Source organism: Pristis pectinata, chromosome 5 (assembly GCF_009764475.1).
Source record: "Pristis pectinata isolate sPriPec2 chromosome 5, sPriPec2.1.pri, whole genome shotgun sequence".
In the NCBI taxonomy this organism is placed as follows: domain Eukaryota; kingdom Metazoa; phylum Chordata; class Chondrichthyes; order Rhinopristiformes; family Pristidae; genus Pristis; species Pristis pectinata.
Genome location: NC_067409.1, coordinates 27,371,941 through 27,392,730, shown reverse-complemented (window position 1 = coordinate 27,392,730; position 20,790 = coordinate 27,371,941). Strand labels below are relative to the sequence as shown.

Here is a 20,790-nt window from a genome sequence, read left to right as displayed (position 1 = left end):
TATATACATGATTAAAGCCCCTGTACCATCTGTGTTCTCTGATATTGTATGAGAAGAGAATGACAAAACCAGTTGAAAGGGTAACCCTGCCAATTAGGATGTGTTGATGTAAAATAGCCCTATCAGTATCAGGGGTTAAGCTTTACAAATATATTAGTAAAAGAAGAACATTCTTGGTCTCTCAGAAATCCCTGAACAGACTTCAAGTACCTTAAATGAGTTTGAAAACCCCTTTTCTTGGGTTTTCCTCTGAATCTCCCTGTTCATGTATTTTAAGGAGTTAAGTGCCAAGGCACGAGTACACAGTTACATCATCCATTGTATCAGATTTTAGTTATTTAGCATGCTGGAATTCTGCTTGGAATACTGCAGAGTATTGTTCCACTGAAAGAAATGGTTACGTAATGGAAAACAAAGCCTAATATGGGGCTGAAGTTGGTTTGACTTGGGTGAAGTTACGAATTTTTGTAATTTCATGACTTGGTCTATAAATTTCATTCCTTCCACAACTGTCACACATTGCCTTAAATGTGTGCCACCAACAAAATGCAGTATAGTTATCCGCCTAAGCTATTTCCAATTGCACCTTCCAAACCCATGATCTCTGCCATCAGTAAGGCCAAGGGCTACAGAGACGTGGGCACACCACCATGTTAGGTCTGCTCGATGACTCAAACCATCCTGACTTGGAAATGTATGTCGCTGGGTCTAAATCTTGGAACTAACTCCCCAATGAAATTGTGCGAATACCTTCACAAGAAAGACTGTGGCAGATCGAGAAGGCAGTTAACCTTCATCTTTGAAGTCGATAGCAAATAACTACTGGCCTTCCTACAATGTTGCCCTCTTTTAAAAATTGGATACATTTTTTAAAACGGTATAAACTGTTGAACAAGTATAACACTTGGCTCTTTCCTGTAATTAACAGGTTTTATTTTTTAAAAAAAGTTTGTTGGTGCAGTTCTGTTGCTCATTTTAAAAATTATCGCTCTTCCTGGTTATCCATTCCTTTATGAGCTTTGTGTAATCTTATCTCCATGGACATCATATACAATTACAGGCAACCCCTGCGTTAGTGCAGTTTGGGCAACAGAAGTTCGCCCTTACAGAATTCTCAAATCATCATCCAAACATTTGACATGGAATAAAATTCGCTCTTTCAGGATTTATGTAAATAAATAATTTTTTTTCTCAACTTGTACACGCATCAAGGAACAGTTTTGTGAACAGAAAATCGCAATATGGACTGTTTGCTAGAAGTGTACCTCCTCTTCCACTCCCACACCCCCATAACGTTGAGTTGCCTGTATAATGAAAGAAACAGTGTTAATGTTTCAGATCAATGGCTTTTCGTGAGAAGTAGGAAAGGTTAGAAATTAAACATGTTTCAAGTTGCAGAGAAGGAGGGACAGTGAAGGGAACTTAAGGAATGAATGTATGTGATGCAGTGGAGACCAAGAGGGATTGTGATGTAAGTGGTCGCAGTCTCTCTTGATATCCAAGAGGGCGCAGTGTTTTTTATCTCTCAATTGCAATACTTTTTTTTGTCTGTCCACCTTCATCTGCTATTTATATCTCTTTCGGCTAGATCACTTGCATTTAACAAGCCTTCACCTCTTTCAGCCAGCACCACCACCATTTACATAACCATCTTCCCCTATCGCACTATTCCTCTATTCCTGCAACTTGTTTGATTTCTAATGTTTTCTTTTTAGTTTTGATGAAAAGTCACAGACTTCCACATATGTTGACACAAAAGACTGCAGATGCTGGAAATCTGGAGCAACACAGAAACAGCTGGAGGAACTCAGGGTGTTGTTCCATATGTGTTGCCTGACCCACTGAGTATTTCCAGCATTTTCTGTTAAACCTATTAATGTCTGTAACATAGCAAGTTCAGTGAGATAGGTTGGTGGTTCATCAACTTTAACCATCATTTGGGAATTTGTGATCTGCTTTGAAGGAATTTCACCCCCAGTTTAAGCTTTAGCATTGTTTTCCCTGCATTTTAAATTCCAGGGCTTTTATGAAAATCCTGATGGAAAATTGCAGATGCTGGAATCTGAAACAAGAACAAAAATGCAGGAAGATCTCAGCCAATTAAGCAGCATCTGTGGAAAGAGAAACCAGTTAACATTCCACGTCTAAGGACTCATTTTGTGATTAAAATCCTGACTTTGATTTAGACATGAATGACATTAAATACAGTAAATGCTGGAAATATACATCTGGTCTATTAGGATGAAAGGACACCAATTTTATGATTCATCAATAAAATGATAGTGTAGCATTTCCATTTCTTGGCAAAAGAAGCCCCTTACTTTATTTAGTCCTACTTTATCTCCATTCATGAATATCTGTATGGCAACATCAGCATATATATGAAATTCCATCTAACAATTGCTTCCAATAAATGTTAAGGGGTAGAAATATTACATCATGCATCGCACGATGTTTTATCCCCTTGTTAAGTTGGTGTTTTGTGACATTTAAGGATATCTAGGTTGAATCAGAATTTGCAAATGCGAACGTGTTTGTAATTTAAGATTAAGTTAATGCTTGCATTTGTCTCTATAGTAAATATCAGTTACACCTACAATAGGATGAGATCTGGTGTGCAATCGAAGGAGTCAAAAGGTCTTGCACATCATTAGAAGTTTCAAGTATGATAACAAGCAGGTGCCATTTGCCAACTAGTTTCCTTCTTGTTTAGACAGGAGGTGCCTTCTCCATGGAGTACCAAACTAAAAGGGTGGCATCAGAGCGGGTGGCAACACAAAGCATCCTTTCCGTGATAGGGGAATGCATTGATCAGTTTGCCCCAGGATGTACAGGAATGCAAAAGATACTCAATGCTCGATGCCCATTGGTGCGATTTTCTCATCAGCCTTCAGGACTTCAATGTGACCTCACTGCCAATAATAGGTGAGACGTGCCAAAGTCAAGGCATCTGCAGTTTTGTTTTTGCTTCAATTATCAGTATTACCATTTGACTTTTTTCGAAGTAACTCTACTCATGACAGGCATTGGGAAATGGTATTGCACGAGAGCTAATTGTTGCACCACAGTGGTTATTGTGATCATTACAGGTATCCTTTCTGAAGGCTATATCTGAAGTTCAGAAGTGAACTTGATTGATTTATCAATGTAGCACATGGGTTCTAAGTGAGAGTGTAACAACTTAACTATAATGTTGACCTTGGCTTAGTGATGGCATTCGCAGGGTTATATGTTCAAGCCACAATTTCGTCAGAAGCTCTGTCTGCTCTCTCAGGTGGTTGTAAAAATTGCCTTGAAAAGAAATTGCAGAGTTTTCTTGGTGCCTAAGCTAATGCATATCCATCAATGAACATAAACTGTTTTTGGAACCATGTGCAATTATATTATGGCATTTCCCCCACTTTCAGATGTACTTAATTTTTCATGGAGAGCACTGTATGATTGCAAGTTCATTTTTTTTTTGAATTATGGGAATTTGAAATCATGGTAAAAATAACTGGAATTTGCTTTTGCACTTTCTTTGGTGCTACTTTTTGTTTACAGTTGTGCATTTCTTAACCATGCTTATGAAGAGGGAAGGTAAAGAGATTAGAAGTTGAAATGGCTTTCTTTGTGAAAAAGAAATCTTCCCATGCATTCAAAGTCAAAGCTGAGGCTATTGCAGTACCTTGCATGTTGCAAGATTATTTGCACATTAAGTGATTTTCATCAGACAGGAGCAGATATCTCAAGGCTGCTATCCATTGACACACTTAAATCATGAACGTTAACATTTACACCTCTTATTATTTGTTCAGCCTCCTTGCAATCATGTGCATGAGCATTTCAATACAAACTGTTAATTCATCTCAGGCTGTATTAGAACAGAGCATTTCAAGTATAAACCTCTCCAGTTTAATGTTTTGATGTATATTAAAAAAATGTTAGTGCTTTTGACCTGAGCTGTTGAATTATTTGGAGCTCCATTTACTTTTAGAAAAATCAATACCTATTCAGGAAATGCAATGGCATATATCAATCATTAAGTGATTGCATTATCCACAACTTTAAGAAGAAAAGCAAAAGAACTGCAATTGTTGCAAATGATGGAGCTGCTCAGCAGCATTTATGGAGAAAGAAATAGTTAATATTTCAGGTCAATAACCTTACATCAGAACTTAAATAGAAGGTTAAAGAGTGCGACAAAATCATGATAAAGAGGAGTTCACTTCTGGGTATTAAAGTAAATTCAATTATGCAACCTTTTATCCAATGTTATTAAACTTTTCAGAACATCTGTTCACTTGTTACAGGCTAGTATATAAAGAAATTCACTGAAAATTAAGCATGAAGTTTTGGGTTTTGAAGGCTGTGAAAGGATACAACAGGATATGGATCAGTTGGAATTTTGGACAAAAAAATGACCGATGGAGTTTAAAGTGTGAGATTTTACATTTTGGGAGGTTAATGCAAGAAGAAAGTATACAGTAAATGGCAGGACCCTTAAGAGCATTGATCTACAGGGGGATCTTGGGGTGCAAGTCCATAGCTCCCTGAAAGTGCAACTCAAGTAGATAGGATGATAAATAAGGCATAAGGCATGCCTACCTTCATTGTTTGAGGCATTGAGTATAAAAGTTGGGAAGTTGTGTTGCAGTTGCATAAAACTTTGGTTAGGCTGCATTTGGAGTATTGTGTGCATTTCTGGTCACCACACTCTAGGAAAGAGTGGACGCTTTGGAGAGAGTCCAAAAGAGGTTCATCAGGACGTTGTCTGGACTGGAGTATAATAGCTATAAGGAGAGGTATACAAACTTGGATTATTTTCTTGGAGGCTGAAGGGTGGCCTATTAAAAGTACTGTATATAAAATTATGAGAAGCAGTGATGCGGAATTGACACATTCATCACATTACTAATATGCTCAATGAGCCTTTTTATTTTTGTCACAGAATTGCTATGAGAAGCACAGAACTCCTTTATGTTTATTCTAATATTGACCCTCGGGTACGGGCCCTGGTGTTTGGCATTCGATGTTGGGCTCGTGTTCAGGGTATCACCAGTAGTATTCCTGGCGCTTGGATCACTAATTTCTCCTTGACCATGATGGTTCTTTTCCTGCTGCAGAAGAGAAATCCACCAATTATACCGACACTAGACCAACTAAAAGACCAAGCAGGTAATACAGACAGAGATTTAAATATTCTTTAACAACGGTTTCATGCTGTATGTTGTGGCCTCCTTTGGTGCTGCCATGTGCCCGAGTGTGCTTCTGATAGAGCTGCCCATTCTATCCTGTATCCCTGTTCTTATGTGCACTTAAAATGTTCTAGTATTTAAATGCTTTTTTAAAATCTACTACAAATTCTAGTTAATTTACCATTTTTGTAAAGGCATTCCATGTCCTAACTAGCCTGCACGCATAAAAAGTTTTAATCTCTTTATCCCTTTAATTATTGCCTCACTGAGCAATAGAAATATTTTCTTATCAAATCTCACCCTTTAGAAGAATCTCAATGAGGTCAAATGAAATGAGATCTGGTTTCTTTCATTTTAGTTCTCACAACTAATTTATTTCATTTTTTAAAGAAAATTTCATTTTTTAAAGAAAAGTTCATTCTGCAGAAGTGGGTGTTGCCGTCAAACCAAATTACTCGAAGCTCATTGGTTGTGTGAAGTTAGCCTGTGACTGCTTTGAATTGCTTCACTTCTTTTATTGTTCCTACACCCAGATGGGGGCTTCTGTGTCTTTGATATAGCATTGATGATCAGAAGTAGCTTCAGGTCAGAGTAGTGTGACTTGAAGAGCACTTGGAAGTGAATTTTTCATCTTTTTCTAGGTTATTTCCTAATACCATTTCTGAACATCTGTTTATCCAAAATACCAGCCTTGTAGTTCCTCTACCTATTTCTGCTAAAATCCTGATATCTCTCTTCCTGGCCTCCATGTTAGTTGATATCATTAACTATTTTGATAAAGATTTAGCAATCTGAAATATTTACTCTGGTTCTTTTTCCAAAGTTGCTGCTTGACTTGTTTTATTTTAAATTTCCAGCATTGGCAGTGTTTTGCTTCTGAACCATTATTTCCCTTTGGGTTTTGTCCACTTCTCTTCCATGTTTGTAGTCATCAACCCTCTGCTCCAAACACCAACCCTTAACCCCATGGCCCCAGAAACTACCATCCCATTCTCCATCCTGAACTTTTCTCTCAAGTGTTCTAATGTGATGTAGCCTCCCAAACTCATGCTAATGATTCCCAACACTTCCTGTTTGAATTCTTCCAGTCTGGTTTACACTCCTACCATAGGCCGAAAACCAATTAAGAGTCATAGTCACATAGCACAGAAACAGGCCCTTTGGCCCAACTTGTCCATGCCAACCAGGATGCCCATCTAAACTAGTCCCATTTTCCTGCATTTGACCGCTATCCCTCTAAACCTTTCCTATGCAGGTACCTGTCTAAATGTGTTCTAAATGCTGATATTGTACCTGCCTCAACCACTTCTTCTGGTAGCTTATTCCAGAGTGAGATTGATGACAAAGATAATCTATCCCTCTATTTCACTCAAATCTGCTGCAGCCTTTGACATAGTTGACAGCAGCATCCTGCTCTAACACCTCTGCCACTGGCCACCTAGGTTAGGACCGCACCATTCTTCTCTTATCTAGATGCAACTCAGCTCCAGAACTCCACACAACTTTGACCCAAACATGGATCAAAGATGAATTCCAGAGCTGAGATGATTTCCCTTGATATCAAGGCAGTATTTGACTGAGTGTAGCACCAAGGAGCCCTGGTAAAACTGAAGTCAATGGACATAGGGGAGAAAACACTCTAAGAGCTGGAGTCACAATTTGCACATTGGAAGATAGTTGTAGTTGTTGGAGGCTAATCATCCCAGTCCTAGAACATTGCTACTGAATTTCCTCAGTGTGTATCTGTCATCCAACCACCTTCATCGACGACCTTCCTTCCTTTGTAAGATCAGACATAAGGATGTCTGCTGATGATTGCAACTGTTCAATTCCATTCATAACTGATCAGCAAATAAAGCAATCCATGCCCACGTACAGTGACACCTAGATAATATTCAGGCATGGGTTGAAAAGTGGCAAATAACATTTGTATCACAGAAGTGCTAAGTGATAGCCATCTCAAACAAGAGAGTCTAACCACTTACCCTTGACATTCAAGGACATTACCTTTGCTGGGTTCCCCAACGTCAACATTGTTGATTTCATCATTAACTGGAAACACAAATGCACCAGTCACATAAACACTGTGGCTGCCAGAGCAGATCAGAGATAAGGGTATCCTGTGATGAGTGACTCATCTTCTGTCGTCCTCGAGTCTTTCTACCATCTACAAGGCACAAATTGGGAAGTTGAATGAATGCTCTGTGCTTATCCGATTAATGCTGCTCCAACAAAACTCAAAGCTTGACACCATTGGCCTTGCCAGTGATGCTGACATCCCAAAAAATGAATAAAAGAATAAATTCTTATGTTCTATGTCTTGGCTAATAAAGGGAAGTTTTCCACACATCTTTATCTTTCTCTCCTGCAGCTATTGGGGCTCTTTAGACCATGCACTGAAATCTCTGTTCCTCTAGACAAATTAGCCTGCTTGACTGGCACCCCATTCACCTCCCTAATCAATCATTCCCTCCACCACAGGTGCACAGCAGCAAATGCACTGTTTTTACTTGCCTCGGGCATTCTGACAGCATCTTCCAAACCCGAAGGCTCTATAAACAAGAAGAATAAGAGCAGCAGCTCCCCATCCAACTTGTGCACTGTCCTGACTTTGAAATACGTCTCATTTATCCCTGAAGGGTCTAAGTCCTGGGACCCCCACCCCTGCAACCAACTGCATTTGATCATGCCTTCAGCAATGGGACTTAAGTGGTTGAAGATAGTGGGTCACCACCACCACCTCCAGTGCCTTTAGATTTGGGCAAGTAATGTCGGCCTTGCCAGCAATGCCACATCATAAAATTGAATTAAAGAATAAACTCTTGTGTTCTGTGCCTCGGCTCATAAAGTTTCTCCATACATCGTTATCTTTCTGTCCTGCTGCCATTGGGGATCTTTAGCCAACACTCCAAAGTCCCTCTGTTCCTCTAGACTTCTCAGTAACCCAGTGTTCAGGATATGGTAATCCACCATATTGCTGCCTTATTTGCCTTTCTCAAATCTTGCATTTCTCCAGATTGAGTTTCATTTGCCACTTTTGCCCACCTGGCCACTTCATTAATACCTCCTGCAGTGTATAGTTTCCTTCCTCACTATCAATCAGTTGGTTATCTGTCCAACAAACTTTTTAATCATGCACCATACATTTTATCAGTGATTTTAAAATTAAAATATACTACAAAAAGCCAAAAAATCTGGTACAGAGTCCTCCTGACCCCTGCAACAAGCAGTTTTCCAGACGCGAACAAACACATTGACTATTTTGCTGCTTCCTGCTGTAAATTAGATTAAATTGGCTGCCTTCTTGGAGTCAATGGATTTTTGCTAGTCCAGTAACATAAATGCTATGCTGTTCTAGCCATCCAGATAATTGATCTGTCCCTTTGTTTCCTTATTATATCACAAAGGGACTATTCAGCCCATCAGATCCATGCTGGTTCCCAGCAAATCAGACCTATTCCTCTTCTCTCTTGTAGCCCTTCAACTTGTACGATCATCAGCTCCCCTTTGGTTCTTTTGTAACTTACCTAATGTAGGGTAGTTTACAGCTGCCAATTAACCTACCAGCACATATTTGGGATATGGAAGGAAACAAGTGCACCCAGCGGAAGCCCACACTGACAAGGGGAAAACATACAAACTCCATGCAGACAGCTCCCAAGGTCAGGATTGAACCTAGGTACTTGGACCTAACTACTTAGCCACAATGCAGTTTATTCTCTTTATTGAAGCAGCAATACAACATGAGGAACCCTTCAATCCTCTGACCTTGCAACTTCATCCAGAGAGGATTAGGAAATGATGATTACTGCTTCCAGTCTTCTCTCAAAAGCCTGGGATATATTTCATCTGGGTCTGATGGTTTATCTACTTTTAAAGATACAAAACTTGTAATATTTCCTTCCTATCCCATTTAATATTTCACAGTCTTCATTGCTCCCTTTTATGAAAGCAGGCACAATGCATTCATTTAGAACTATACCACAGTTTTCTCTCAATGCACAGGTAACCACTTTCATCTCTAATGGGTCCTATTTTTATTTTTTTTCTTTGAGAGTTCCTTGATCTTTAAATATCCATTTAAGTAAATCAATATACTTATAGTGACGTAGGAGGCCATTCAAACTTGAATACTGTCGGATCTGGTTATTTTCGAATCCACAGGTTCTTTCAGGAGTCCAGGAATGAGTTGAAAACAACTTGCTTGGTGCTTCACAAAGTTTTATTGGAGAAGTTTAAAACAAAGAAACAGTCACAGAGCACATGGCACTAGCTTTGACGAGCTGAGACAAAGGGAACAAAAGATGAGCTCAGGCCAGGGGAGGCGAGCAAGAGAGAGATTAACAAAAAGTGACACCTTTTATATCTGAGATAAGAAATACTCTTTAGCTAACAATAGTCCAATCAGGAAAACTATTGGATACTTGTGGCCAAATCAACCAATGAAAAAAACCACATATTCACCTGATGGATGAACCAATAAGCTAGTAAGCGGCCATTCCTTGTGCTGCCACTTGAGGTGTATTAAACATTATACATGTTTAAAAAATAATTAAAACAGTCGAATCCAACAATACAGACTTAAAACTCTTTGATTATACAGAGCCAGACAAAGTAGATACTTTTTGTTTTGAGGTATTACTTTCTATGTCTACAAAATTCACTAAATCGTTTAATAATATGAATCATTACTGCCTGAAAGCAAGATGTTTTAATGCTGATCCAATTCTGTTTTAAATTGTATGTATCACATGACAGAAGTGAGTTAATCTTTTTATGGCTGCATTCAGCATGTGCTCTCTTCCAACAATGGAGGCGATTATACATGTCCCAAATATAGACCAAAAAGCATAATTGCTTGTATAATTGCAGAAATTAAGTCCAAATAACATAGCTGGAAAGCTATCTGTATTCCCAGGCATGCCAGTTACAGGTTGTGCCACAATAAATAACACATGGCCATTGCAGCTCTAAATATTATCCTGTGAAAATCCATCATGAATGGAAAGGTTAAATCCAATGCAAAAATTTAGTTGCAAATTAACTTCACTCCAGAGAAGGTGGCTTATGGATTTTTCCAAGAAATCAGACAGAAATGACAGGTAATGCAAGACTCTCTGGAGAAGGTTAATACCTTTTTCACATGAAATACTGCCTAATTATAGTGCCACAGGATATCTTTTTGCCCTCCAGTGGTACAAATTTTGCAGAGATGGCTAGTTGTGGAACTAAGGTTCTTGAACTACTTCATTCTAAAGGTGGATGCACAGTTTAGCAATGCTGCTCCACTTTCACCAGCCCAGTAGATAAAGTGGATTGTATGGTATGTTTAAGGCCATCCCAAATTTGACTTCAGGGCTGTGATAAATGTGCCAAGGTCATCTGAGGTTCCCGAGGGAACTCTACAAATCAGTTCAGGATCCCCACACCGAAAAAAATTAAACAATTGCTTATCGCTCCTTGAAGAACGTTGTTGGAAATGAAGTTGCACAAATTTTGCATGAGGACTCGCTGAGACTTCATTTAAATGTGCCTCCTTGACCACTTCTATCACCTGAACAACTTAAGGCCTGTCATAACTCATAGCCACTTAGGTGAAATCCAGGTGGCTTCAATCATATGATTCACTAAACATGATCCACATGCTTCTTGAAGAAGGCTTGGTGAAGGTAATTAAACACAGAAAGCTTGAGCAGGAGGGAAGCCATTCAGTCCTTGAGCATGTTCTACCATTTAATACAATCAGGCTGAAGCTGTATCTCAATATCCTAACCTTAACTCTTAACCCCAGCCAGAGGAAACGTCCTCCCTTCATCCAATCTGTCTAGCCCTATCAGAATTTGTATGTTTCAATGAAAATCTCTCTCATTCTTCTAAACTCCAGTAAATATAGGCATGCGCAAACCAGTCTCTCCACATATTGACAATCCTGCCATCCCAGGAATCTCCCTGGTCAGCCTCCTGCACTTCCAGTACAGCAAATATATTCTTCCTTAGATGCACGCAAAACAACAAATTTCACAACATACAAGTCAGTGATAATAAACCTGATTCTGACACTATTAGAACTTTAACTGGAGCTTCTGATTGTAATCAGGTTTCCCTGTATTCTTTGATAATTGTAACATTGATAATGACACTGATTTGTTCTTTTTTTTAGAAGAGAAAGATAAGCATATTATTGAAAGTCACGACTGCACATTTGTTTCTGATATCAAAATGAAGCCTTCCCAAAACACAGAGACACTGGGTAAGTAAGATAATCGTAGAGTTATATAGCATGGAAACAGGCCTTTCGGTCCATCTCGTCCACACCGACCAATATGCCTCCTGAGCTAGTCACATTTGCCTGCATTTGGCCCATATACCTCTAAACCTTTCTGCTCCAAATGTCTTAAATGCTGTAATTGTACCTGCCTCTACCACTTCCTCTGGCAGCTCAGTCCATATTCCCACCACCTTCTGTGTAGAAAAAATTGTCCCTCAAGTCCACTTCGTAGCTTTCCCCTCTCACCTTAAAGCTATGCCCTCTCTAGTTTTAGACATCCCTACTCTGGCTGGAAAAAGATGGTGACCATCCACTTTATTACACCCCTCACGATTTTATATACCTCTATGTGATCACTCCTTAGCTGCCCCCACTCTAGAGAAAACAGTGCCAGCCTGTCTAGTCTCTCCTTGTAACTCAAGCCCTCCAGTCCCAGCAACGTTCTTGTGAATCTTTCCTGCACCTTCTCTAGGTTAATCACATCCTTCCTATAGTATGCCAACCAGAACTGTACACAATATTCCAGGTGCAATCTCACCAATGTCCTATACCCTGTAACATTATGTCACAACTCTATGCCCCATCCGATTAAGGCAAGCATGCCATACGCCTTCTTCACCACTTTGCCTACCTGTGTTACCACTTTCTGGAGACTATGTACTTGTACCCCTGGGTCTCTCTGTTCTGCAGTACTCCCCAGAGCACTGTGGTTCACTATGTTTGTCCTGCCCTGGTTTAACTTCCCAAAAGGCATCACTCTACACTTGTCTGAGTTAAATTCTATCTGCCATTCTTCTGCGCACTTTCCTAGTTGATCTAGGTCCCGTTGTAACCTTAGACAATCTTCTTCTTCATCCACCACACCACAAATTTTGGTGTCATCTGCAAACTTGCTAAGCATGCCACCTACATTATCATCCAAATCATTAACATATATGACAAACAACAGAGGACCCAGCACAGAGGCCTTCAATCTGAAAAACAACCGTCCACCACCGCCCTCTGACTCCATCCACTGTCAATTTTGTATCCAATTGGCCTGCTCACCCTGGATCCCATGTGATCTAACCCTCCAGCCCAGCCTACCATGTGGGACCTTGGCAAAACTCTTGCTAAAGTCCATGTGGACAATGTTTATTGCCCTGCCCTCGTCAATCCTTTTGGTCACCTCTTCAATAAAAAAACTCAGTTAAGCTTGTGAGACATGATTTCCCATACACAAAGCCATGTTGGCTATCCCTAATCAGTCCTTGCCTTTCCAAATGAAGATGGATCCTGTCTCTCAGATTCGCCTCCAATAACTTACCCACCACTGAGGTTCAGCTCACCAGTCTGTAGTTCCCTATCTTGACCTTGCAGCCCTCCTTCAATAAAAATACAACATTAACCATCCTCCATTCTATGGTACCTCACCTGTGGATGAGGAAGGTACAAACATTTCTGGAAGGGCCCCAGCAATTTCTTCCCTTGCTTCCCACAATGTCCCAGGATACACTTGATCAGGCCCTGGGAATTTATCCACCTTGATGTGCCTCAAGACCACCGCCACCACCTCTTTCATATTATCTATATGTTTCAGGACATCATTGTTCTCTTGCCTGAATTCTCTAGCTTCCATGACCTTCTTCACAGTGAATACAGATGAAGTGGAATTGAGGTGAAATACAGTGTAATTCTAGTTTGTAAATCAAATAACTTCCAAATTGAATTTCTTTGCAGAGGAACTCTTACAAGGATTCTTTGAATTTTATGGCTCCTTTGCTTTTAGTAAAATGTCCATCAATATCAGAAAGGTTAGTAACTTGACAACTTTATAACTGTTACTTTTTTATGATTTGTGCATTATAGAGATTCTTGTGAGCTAGTTTTGTTAAAATGATAATTCAACATTGTTTTAGTGGAACTTTTAACAAGAATGCAAAACATTAAAATCTCTGCTGGAGTCTGTATGAATCATGAGGAAAACATTGAGCTAGACAAGTCATAACTAGATCAGCCCAAAGATAACCTTTAGTGGGAACATCTTTTAAAGCAGTAGCACTGAACACTTGATCATTATGCAGATAACTAGTTTGGAAAAGGAACCTTGATTTTTTTTTGTATCATTTGTATTTTTAATCAGGCTCCCTCCATACAGGTCTAAATCAGTAGCATATAAAACTAAGGAACTGACTACTGAGCCTTGTGGAATCTATCACAAACAATTACCCTTTGCTCCCTTTGGATCCAATTGACCACTTTCTCATGGCTCCCATGGGCTTTTACTACTTTGACCAGTCTACCGTGTGAACCTTTTATTAGGAGCCTTGCTGAAATCCATGTCAGCTGCACCATTACCTCCTTTTTAAAAAAAAATCACTTAAAGTTAGACACAATCTTTTAACAAACCCACACTGGCTTTTCTTGACTAATCTATAATCAGAATCAGATTTATTATTACTGGCTTGCATGATGTGAAATTTGTTGTTTTGTGACAGCAGTACAGTGCAAAGGCATAAAATTACTATAAATTACAAAAATAAATAAGTAGTGCAAAAAAAAGGAATAACAAGGTAGCATTCATGGGTTCATACACCATTCAGATGGCAGAGGGGGAGAAAGCTGTTTCTGAATCATTGAGTGTGGGTCTTCAGGCTCCTTTACCTCCTCCCCGATGGTAGTAACAAGAAGAGGTATGTCCCAGATGGTGAGGGTCTTTAGTGATGGATGCCACCTTCTGAGGCACCACCTCTTGAAGATGTCCTCGATGGTGGGGAGGGCTGTTCCCATGAGGAACTGGCTGAGTCTACAACCCTCTGCAGCCCTCTTGTGATCCTGTACATTGGAGCCTCCGTACCAGGCTGTGATGGAACCTCCACCGCTCTTCACCGTACATCTATAGAAATTTGCACAAGTCTTTGGGTGACATACCAAATCTCCTCAAACTCCTAACAAAGTAAAGCTGCCTCCTTTGTGATTGCATCAGTGGATTGGCCCCAGGATAGATCCAGGATCCTCTGAGATGTTTTCATCAAGGAACTTAAAGCTGCTCCCCCTTTCCACTGCTGACCCCACATAAGGACTGGTGTGTGTTCTCCTATCTTCCCCTTCCTGAAGCCTTCTGAATTGTCTGTCTTTTCTGTCTTCTGTCTGAATTCTGAGAGAATTCTGTCTTCACAGAAATTTCTGTGAAATTTGTCTTTCTGAATCGATTCTAGTAATTTTCCCAATACTGAAGTTAAAGTAATTGGCCATTTATCCCCTTTTCTTTTTTAAGTGATGATATAATGCCAGCACTGCTCCAGTCCTCTGGCACTGTTCCTGTAGCTGGGGAAGTGTGAAAGATTTTAAGCAAGATAAAAACTATCCCCTTCTGCATAAATCTCCCACTTTTCCTTGTTACATCATCATGCTGGCATATGTAAGGCTGGAGTTGAAAGAGCAAACATGAGATTGTCAATTTCAAATTTACTTAAAATGAATCAGTGATAATAAAAAATTAAATATTAGACATTTTGAAATGAATTGGTTGTTGTGGGGAAAATATGTCCTTTACTTCATGAATAATGGAAACAGCAGTGAGTAGACTGACAATCCTTCCAGGTTATTGGGTGGACTTGCTTTTAAGGCATTAGGACAAAAGCTTATTATTTATCAAAAGGGATTAGTAACCTCCACCATCAGAGAAGATGGAGGACATTTAAATTAATTTTTCAATTTAAGGGCAGAAGAACTTAGAATATTGTCAACCTACCAGTGGAGTTGATTATATTTTAGGGCAAGACAAGTATTTTCTTTTCTCCAATAAAGTGTTCATAATAATTTGCCTATCAGATTTCATGCATTATTAAAAGAATAAAATAGGAGTGGATACAGCTTCTAGCAAAACATGTTTTGATAAAGCGAGCAACTCTCCATTTTTCAAATACTTGAAATGTGTAACTGCAAATGATTCGGCAAAATAAAATTGTGGTGTGATGGAGCCTTCATCTGATGCTTGATTTTTGATGCAGTCACTGCTGTTCATGCAGAGAAGCTGTATGTGGGTTTGTACAAGGAATGCTGTGACAAAGCAATTTGAAGGCTTTTATTTCCATGAACTATTTGGAGTGAACTGTGGGTTCATTGGATGTTATATAGAGTTTCAATTTACCAAAGGCCTACACTTTAATACAAACACACTTAGGATTCCAAAAACCTATCAGTTCATCTTGGGCAACAGTCCAATTGATTTATAAAATACTACTTTGGATTTTTACTTGAAGTTAAGCAGACTTTTCTGTTTTAAAATCTTTGCAAAGAAACATGTAGATTAAAAGGTGTCTTACTGCAGATGAGCAAGAATGTTAAAGCAGAATATAAATAAGTATATCACTTATTAATACAAGTTTATTATTAACATATTTATATTAATAAGTATAACAAGTTCAGTACTTAAGAATTTGTTAATTCTGGAAGTTCTGGAATTTTGGAAGTTCTTGATGCAGCTTGGTCTTTGCTCCCTTCTACACTCAACTGTTCCAGTACACAAAGGAGAAATAAACTGGAGAATACATAAGCGCCAGACAATATACTAAACTCCTTGAGTTGATGTGTTTTGCCTTTTGGACAGTATTAAAAATAGTAGATGCTATAAATTCATTTTCTTTTTTTTTCTCCTGCAACCATTCCAGGGAAAGGAACAAAATAAACCTGAAGCATCACCACTGCACATCCAGAATCCATTTGAACAGGCACAAAATGTTAGCAAGAATGTCAATCAAACCCAACTGGATAGGTTTGTGACAGCAGCTAGAGAGAGTGCCTGGATCTTACAGCAGGAAGGTCTAAAATATCCAAAGGCCAACCCTTGGGGATTAGCTGCCCTGCTTCTACCTAACTCTCAGTCCTCGATGGGAAAGAGCAAAAAGAGGAGGAAACAGCCAGCTAGCGAGAGGATTAAAAGTTTGTTGGATTCACTAAAGACAAACAAGCAAACCACTGACCATTTAAACAGGCCAAATGGTGTTCGAAAGTTTTTTTCCACTGTTGCACGGTAGCAACCCTTTGTATAAATAAATGGAGTTTGTGTCAGCGGAAACATTATTCACTCAAGTGATGTCAAATGTGTGAAGACTCTTAAATTCATGGATTTGTACAAGGTGCTTCAGGAATCATTGAATGAAACATTCAGTTGCCAGTAAGGTTTTAAGTTTCTAAACTATTGGTCTGAATTTGTTTTAATGAACAATAGTGAATGATTTGGATTTCATTCTAACTAATAATTTGAAGGCACAGTCTTCAAGTGAAGACACAAGAGACTGCAGATGCTGGAATCTGGAGCAACAAACAATCTGCTGGAGGAACTCAGCGAAACGTTGACAATTCCTTTCCTCCCACAGATGCTGCTCGACCCGCTGAGTTCCTCCAGCAGATTATTTGTAACTTTTCAACAGTATTGGCTTGGAATTCAAAAGATGACCTAAAGAGACCATTCCTGCATATTTTTATGTGTCCAAGTGAAGTTCACTGCATATGCCCAGATATTTTAGAAAGCTGCTGAATCTGCAAGTGTCTTGCATTGTAATTTTAAATTACCTGTGGTGTATTTTAAAAGATCACTAACAGTTTACAACCTTTTTAATCATGTGTCTTTTGCATTTGTTCCATTCCTGTTAGCATCTGCATTCATAATCTGCACCCAACTGGATTTCATAATCTTCTGATATATTACTTCAGTCCATTATAAATGGCTGACTAGCTCTTCGTAGTTGGAATCCATTTCACTCCACTGTGGCAGTACTAAAGCTAATTTTCCCAGTTTTGCACAAATCAACTCAATTCTTTAAGTCCAAGGTAAGCATTCCATTATAAAATAAATAATTGATTTTTTAAAATGTTGAGATGAATATTGAAATAAATATCAGGCAGCTTCCATATATACCAACAACTGCCTTGTACGTGATCAAATACAGTAATCACAGACTGAACAATATGATTCATACCAAGGAAAGTACTTCGCAATGCAGATTAAGAAGAAAATGACTTGCATTTATATAAATATTTTTGTGATCTTAGGATGTCCCAGTGTTTCTTAGCTAATGAAACTGAAGTGTAATCATTGTAGAGATGCAGGAGATTAGGATCGCAGCTTGTATGAAGGAAAGAGCATATATTATTAGAACCTTTTAAAGAAGTTGTTCCAAGTGTTTTGCAGGAGTGTTATCAGCCAAAAGTCCCTTAAGGTGTTCAGGTAGCAGACCAAAATCTTGACCAAAGATATAATTTTTAAGGAAAATCAAGAGAATGGCAGATGTTGGAAATCTGAAATAAAACAAAATGCTGGGGGGGAAATAAATCAGGTGCAGCAGCATCTGTGGAAAGAGAAATGGTTAGAACCTGAAACATTGACAATTTCTCTTTCCACAGATGCTTCCTGAACTGATTTTCTTCCCCCCAGCATTTTCTGTTGTTAGTTTCTTAGAGGAGCAGCTTCGAGGAAGAAAAAAGAGATTTTAAATTTGTGTGCTTGCTTTCATGGTCTAACCATTCCCAAGTGTTTTACAGCCAATGAAATGTTTTGAAATGTACTAACTGTGATAATGTGAGAGACAGCAGTCACTGTGTGCACAACAAACTCCTATACACAACTTGTTAATATTAACCAGATAATCTTTTGTGAGTTGGGTAGAAGCATTAGTAAGACTAAGATAATTACTCTGCTCTTTGTCATAGTGCCATGGGATCTACCAGTGAGGGCAGTTTGGTTTAATATCTCATTCAAATGACTGCACCTCCAGTGATCCACTGCTCCGGTGGTACTCAACTGAATTATCTGCTCAGAATTTTGTGTTCAAGGCTCTTGAATGGAATTTCAATCCACATTCCTCTGCGAGAAAAGCTATCTGAGCCATGATCAGCATGCGATAATATTACCTGAAAGATCACAGCTGATAATGTTCCAGTCACATAAAGAACAGGACGTTAGCAAAAAATAGCATAGATTAAAAGCACCATGTTTACAGATACTGACTTCACTGATTAAAGCAGAAAATTTACCTAATTGAAAGAAAATTGGATGTCACAGATCTTAATATCTTTATGGTAATGACTTTCTGATTGACATCTCAAATATATCTCCAATTTACTAAAACAAAACTTGTAGGATAGATAAGCAAGGTGAGAGAGAGGAGGTTTAAAGGTTATTTGAGGGGCAAATTTTACACACAAAGTATAGTTGGTATCTGGAATGAGCTGCCAGAGGAGTTGGTGGAGGCAGGAACAGTATTGGTTTATTATTGTCACTTGTACCGAGGTACAGTGAAAAGCTTGTCTTACAAACCGATCGTACAGGTCAATTCATTACACAGTGCAGTTACATTGAGTTAGTACAGAGTGCATTGATGTAGTACAGGTAAAAATAACAGTACAAAGTGTCACAGCTATAGAGAAAGTGCAGTGCAATAAGGTGCAAGGTCACAACAAGGTAGATCGTGAGGTCATAGTCCATCTCACTGTATAAGGGAACCGTTCAATAGTCTTATCACAGTGGGGTAGAAGCTGTTCTTAAGTCTGGTGGTACGTGCCCTCAGGATCCTGTATCTTCTACCTGATGGAAGAGGAGAGAAGAGAGAATGTCCTGGGTGGGTGGGGTCTTTGATTATGCTGGCTGCTTCACCAAGACAACGAGAGGTAAAGACAGAGTCCAAGGAGAGGAGGGCTGGTGTCCATGTTGCGCTGGGCTGTGTCCACAACTCTCTGCAGCTTCTTGCAGTCTGGAGCAGAGCAGTTGTCGTACCAAGCCGTGATACATCCAGATAGGATGCTTTCTATGGTGCATCAGTAAAAGTCAGTGAGAGTCAAAGGGGACAAACCAAATTTCTTTAGCCTCCTGAGGAAGTAGAAGCACTGGTGAGCTTTCTTGGCCGTGGCATCTACGTGATTTGACCAGGACAGGCTGTTGGTGATGTTCACTCCCAGGAACACCGCCCCCTTTCCTGAAGTCAATGACCAGCTCTTTAGTTTTGTTGACATTGAGGGCAAGGTTGTTGTCATGGCACCATTCCACTAAGCTTTCTATCTCCTTCCTGTACTCCAATTCATCGCTGTTTGAGATACGGCCTACAACGGTGGTATCATCTGCAAACTTGTAGATGGAGCTAGAGCAGAATCTGGCCACATAGTCGTGAGTGTATAGGGAGTAGAGTAGAGGACTGAGGACGCAGCCTTGTGGGGCCCCAGTGTTGAGAATAATCGTGTCAGAGGTATTGCGGCCTATCCTCACTGATTGCAGTCTGTTTGTTAGAAAGTCAAGGATCCAGTTACAGAGGGAGGTGTTGAGTCCTAGGTCTCGGAGTTTGGTGACAAGCTTGCTTGGAATTATTATATTGAAGGCAGAGCTGTAGTCAATAAACAATAGTCTAACGTATGTGTCTTTACTGTCCAGTTGCTCCAGAGCTGAGTGTAGGGCCAGGGAGATGGCATCCGCTGTAGACCTGTTTCACCGATAAGCGAATTGCAATGGGTCCAGGCTGGAGTTGATGCGTGCCATGACCAGCCTCTCAAAGCACTTCATGATGGTGGATGTCAGAGCCACTGGTCGGTAGTCATTGAGGCATGTTACCTTGCTTTTCTTTGGTACTGGGATGATGGTGGTCTTCTTAAAACAAGAGGGAACCTGAGACTGAAGCAGGGAGAGGTTGAATATGTCCGCAGATACAAATATGTCCGCAGTAACAAGTTTTAAGAGGCATCTGGACAGGTACTTGAATGATCAAGGCATAGAGAGATATGGATTTGGGCAGGCACAGTAGTGTAGTGGTTAGCGTAACGCTATTACAGCACCAGCAACACTGGTTCAATTCCGGCCACTGTAAGGAGTTTGTATGTTCTCCTCATGTCTGCGTGGGTTTCCTCTGGGTGATCCGGTTTCCTTCCACATTCCAAAAGACCTGCGGGTTAGGAGCTGTGGGCATGCTACGTTGGCACCAGAAGAGTAGCAACACTTGCGGGCTGCCCCCAGAACACTCTGTGCAAAAGATGCATTTCACTGTGTGTTTCGATGTACATGTGACTAATAAAGATGTCTTATAATGCAGGCATGTATTAAATAGGATTTTTGCTTCAGATTCCAGCATTTGCGATCTCTCTTGCATCTCTTATTTAGTTTTGGTAGGCATAGAAGCACTTGGGCAAAAGGCCTATTTCTATGCTGTACAACTCTGTGACTATAATAATGCTGGCTGTTACAATATAGTTATTATGACAGGCTATAATTGCACAACATCTACAAATTAATTTTTACCCTGTATAGGGAAAGTAAAGCTTGCAACTGGTCAAGTCAATGCTGGGGATATTCCAAGATTCATCAGCATCGACTGTGGAACT

At 39.6% G+C, this 20,790-nt stretch overlaps 1 protein-coding gene across 1 annotated transcript in view; it reads left to right on the top strand.

Moving 5' to 3' along the window:
* mtpap (mitochondrial poly(A) polymerase) overlaps positions 1 to 20,500 on the top strand; it is a 46,610-nt gene extending 26,110 nt beyond the window's left edge. Inside the window, exons 5-9 of the mRNA XM_052015585.1 lie at positions 2,714 to 2,925; positions 4,931 to 5,157; positions 11,338 to 11,427; positions 13,165 to 13,238; positions 16,098 to 20,500. Of these exons, the coding sequence (XP_051871545.1) occupies positions 2,714 to 2,925; positions 4,931 to 5,157; positions 11,338 to 11,427; positions 13,165 to 13,238; positions 16,098 to 16,463 (969 nt within the window). The 3' untranslated portion in view covers positions 16,464 to 20,500. The remainder of the gene's footprint in view (positions 1 to 2,713; positions 2,926 to 4,930; positions 5,158 to 11,337; positions 11,428 to 13,164; positions 13,239 to 16,097) is intronic.
* The last annotated feature ends 290 nt before the right edge of the window (positions 20,501 to 20,790 follow it).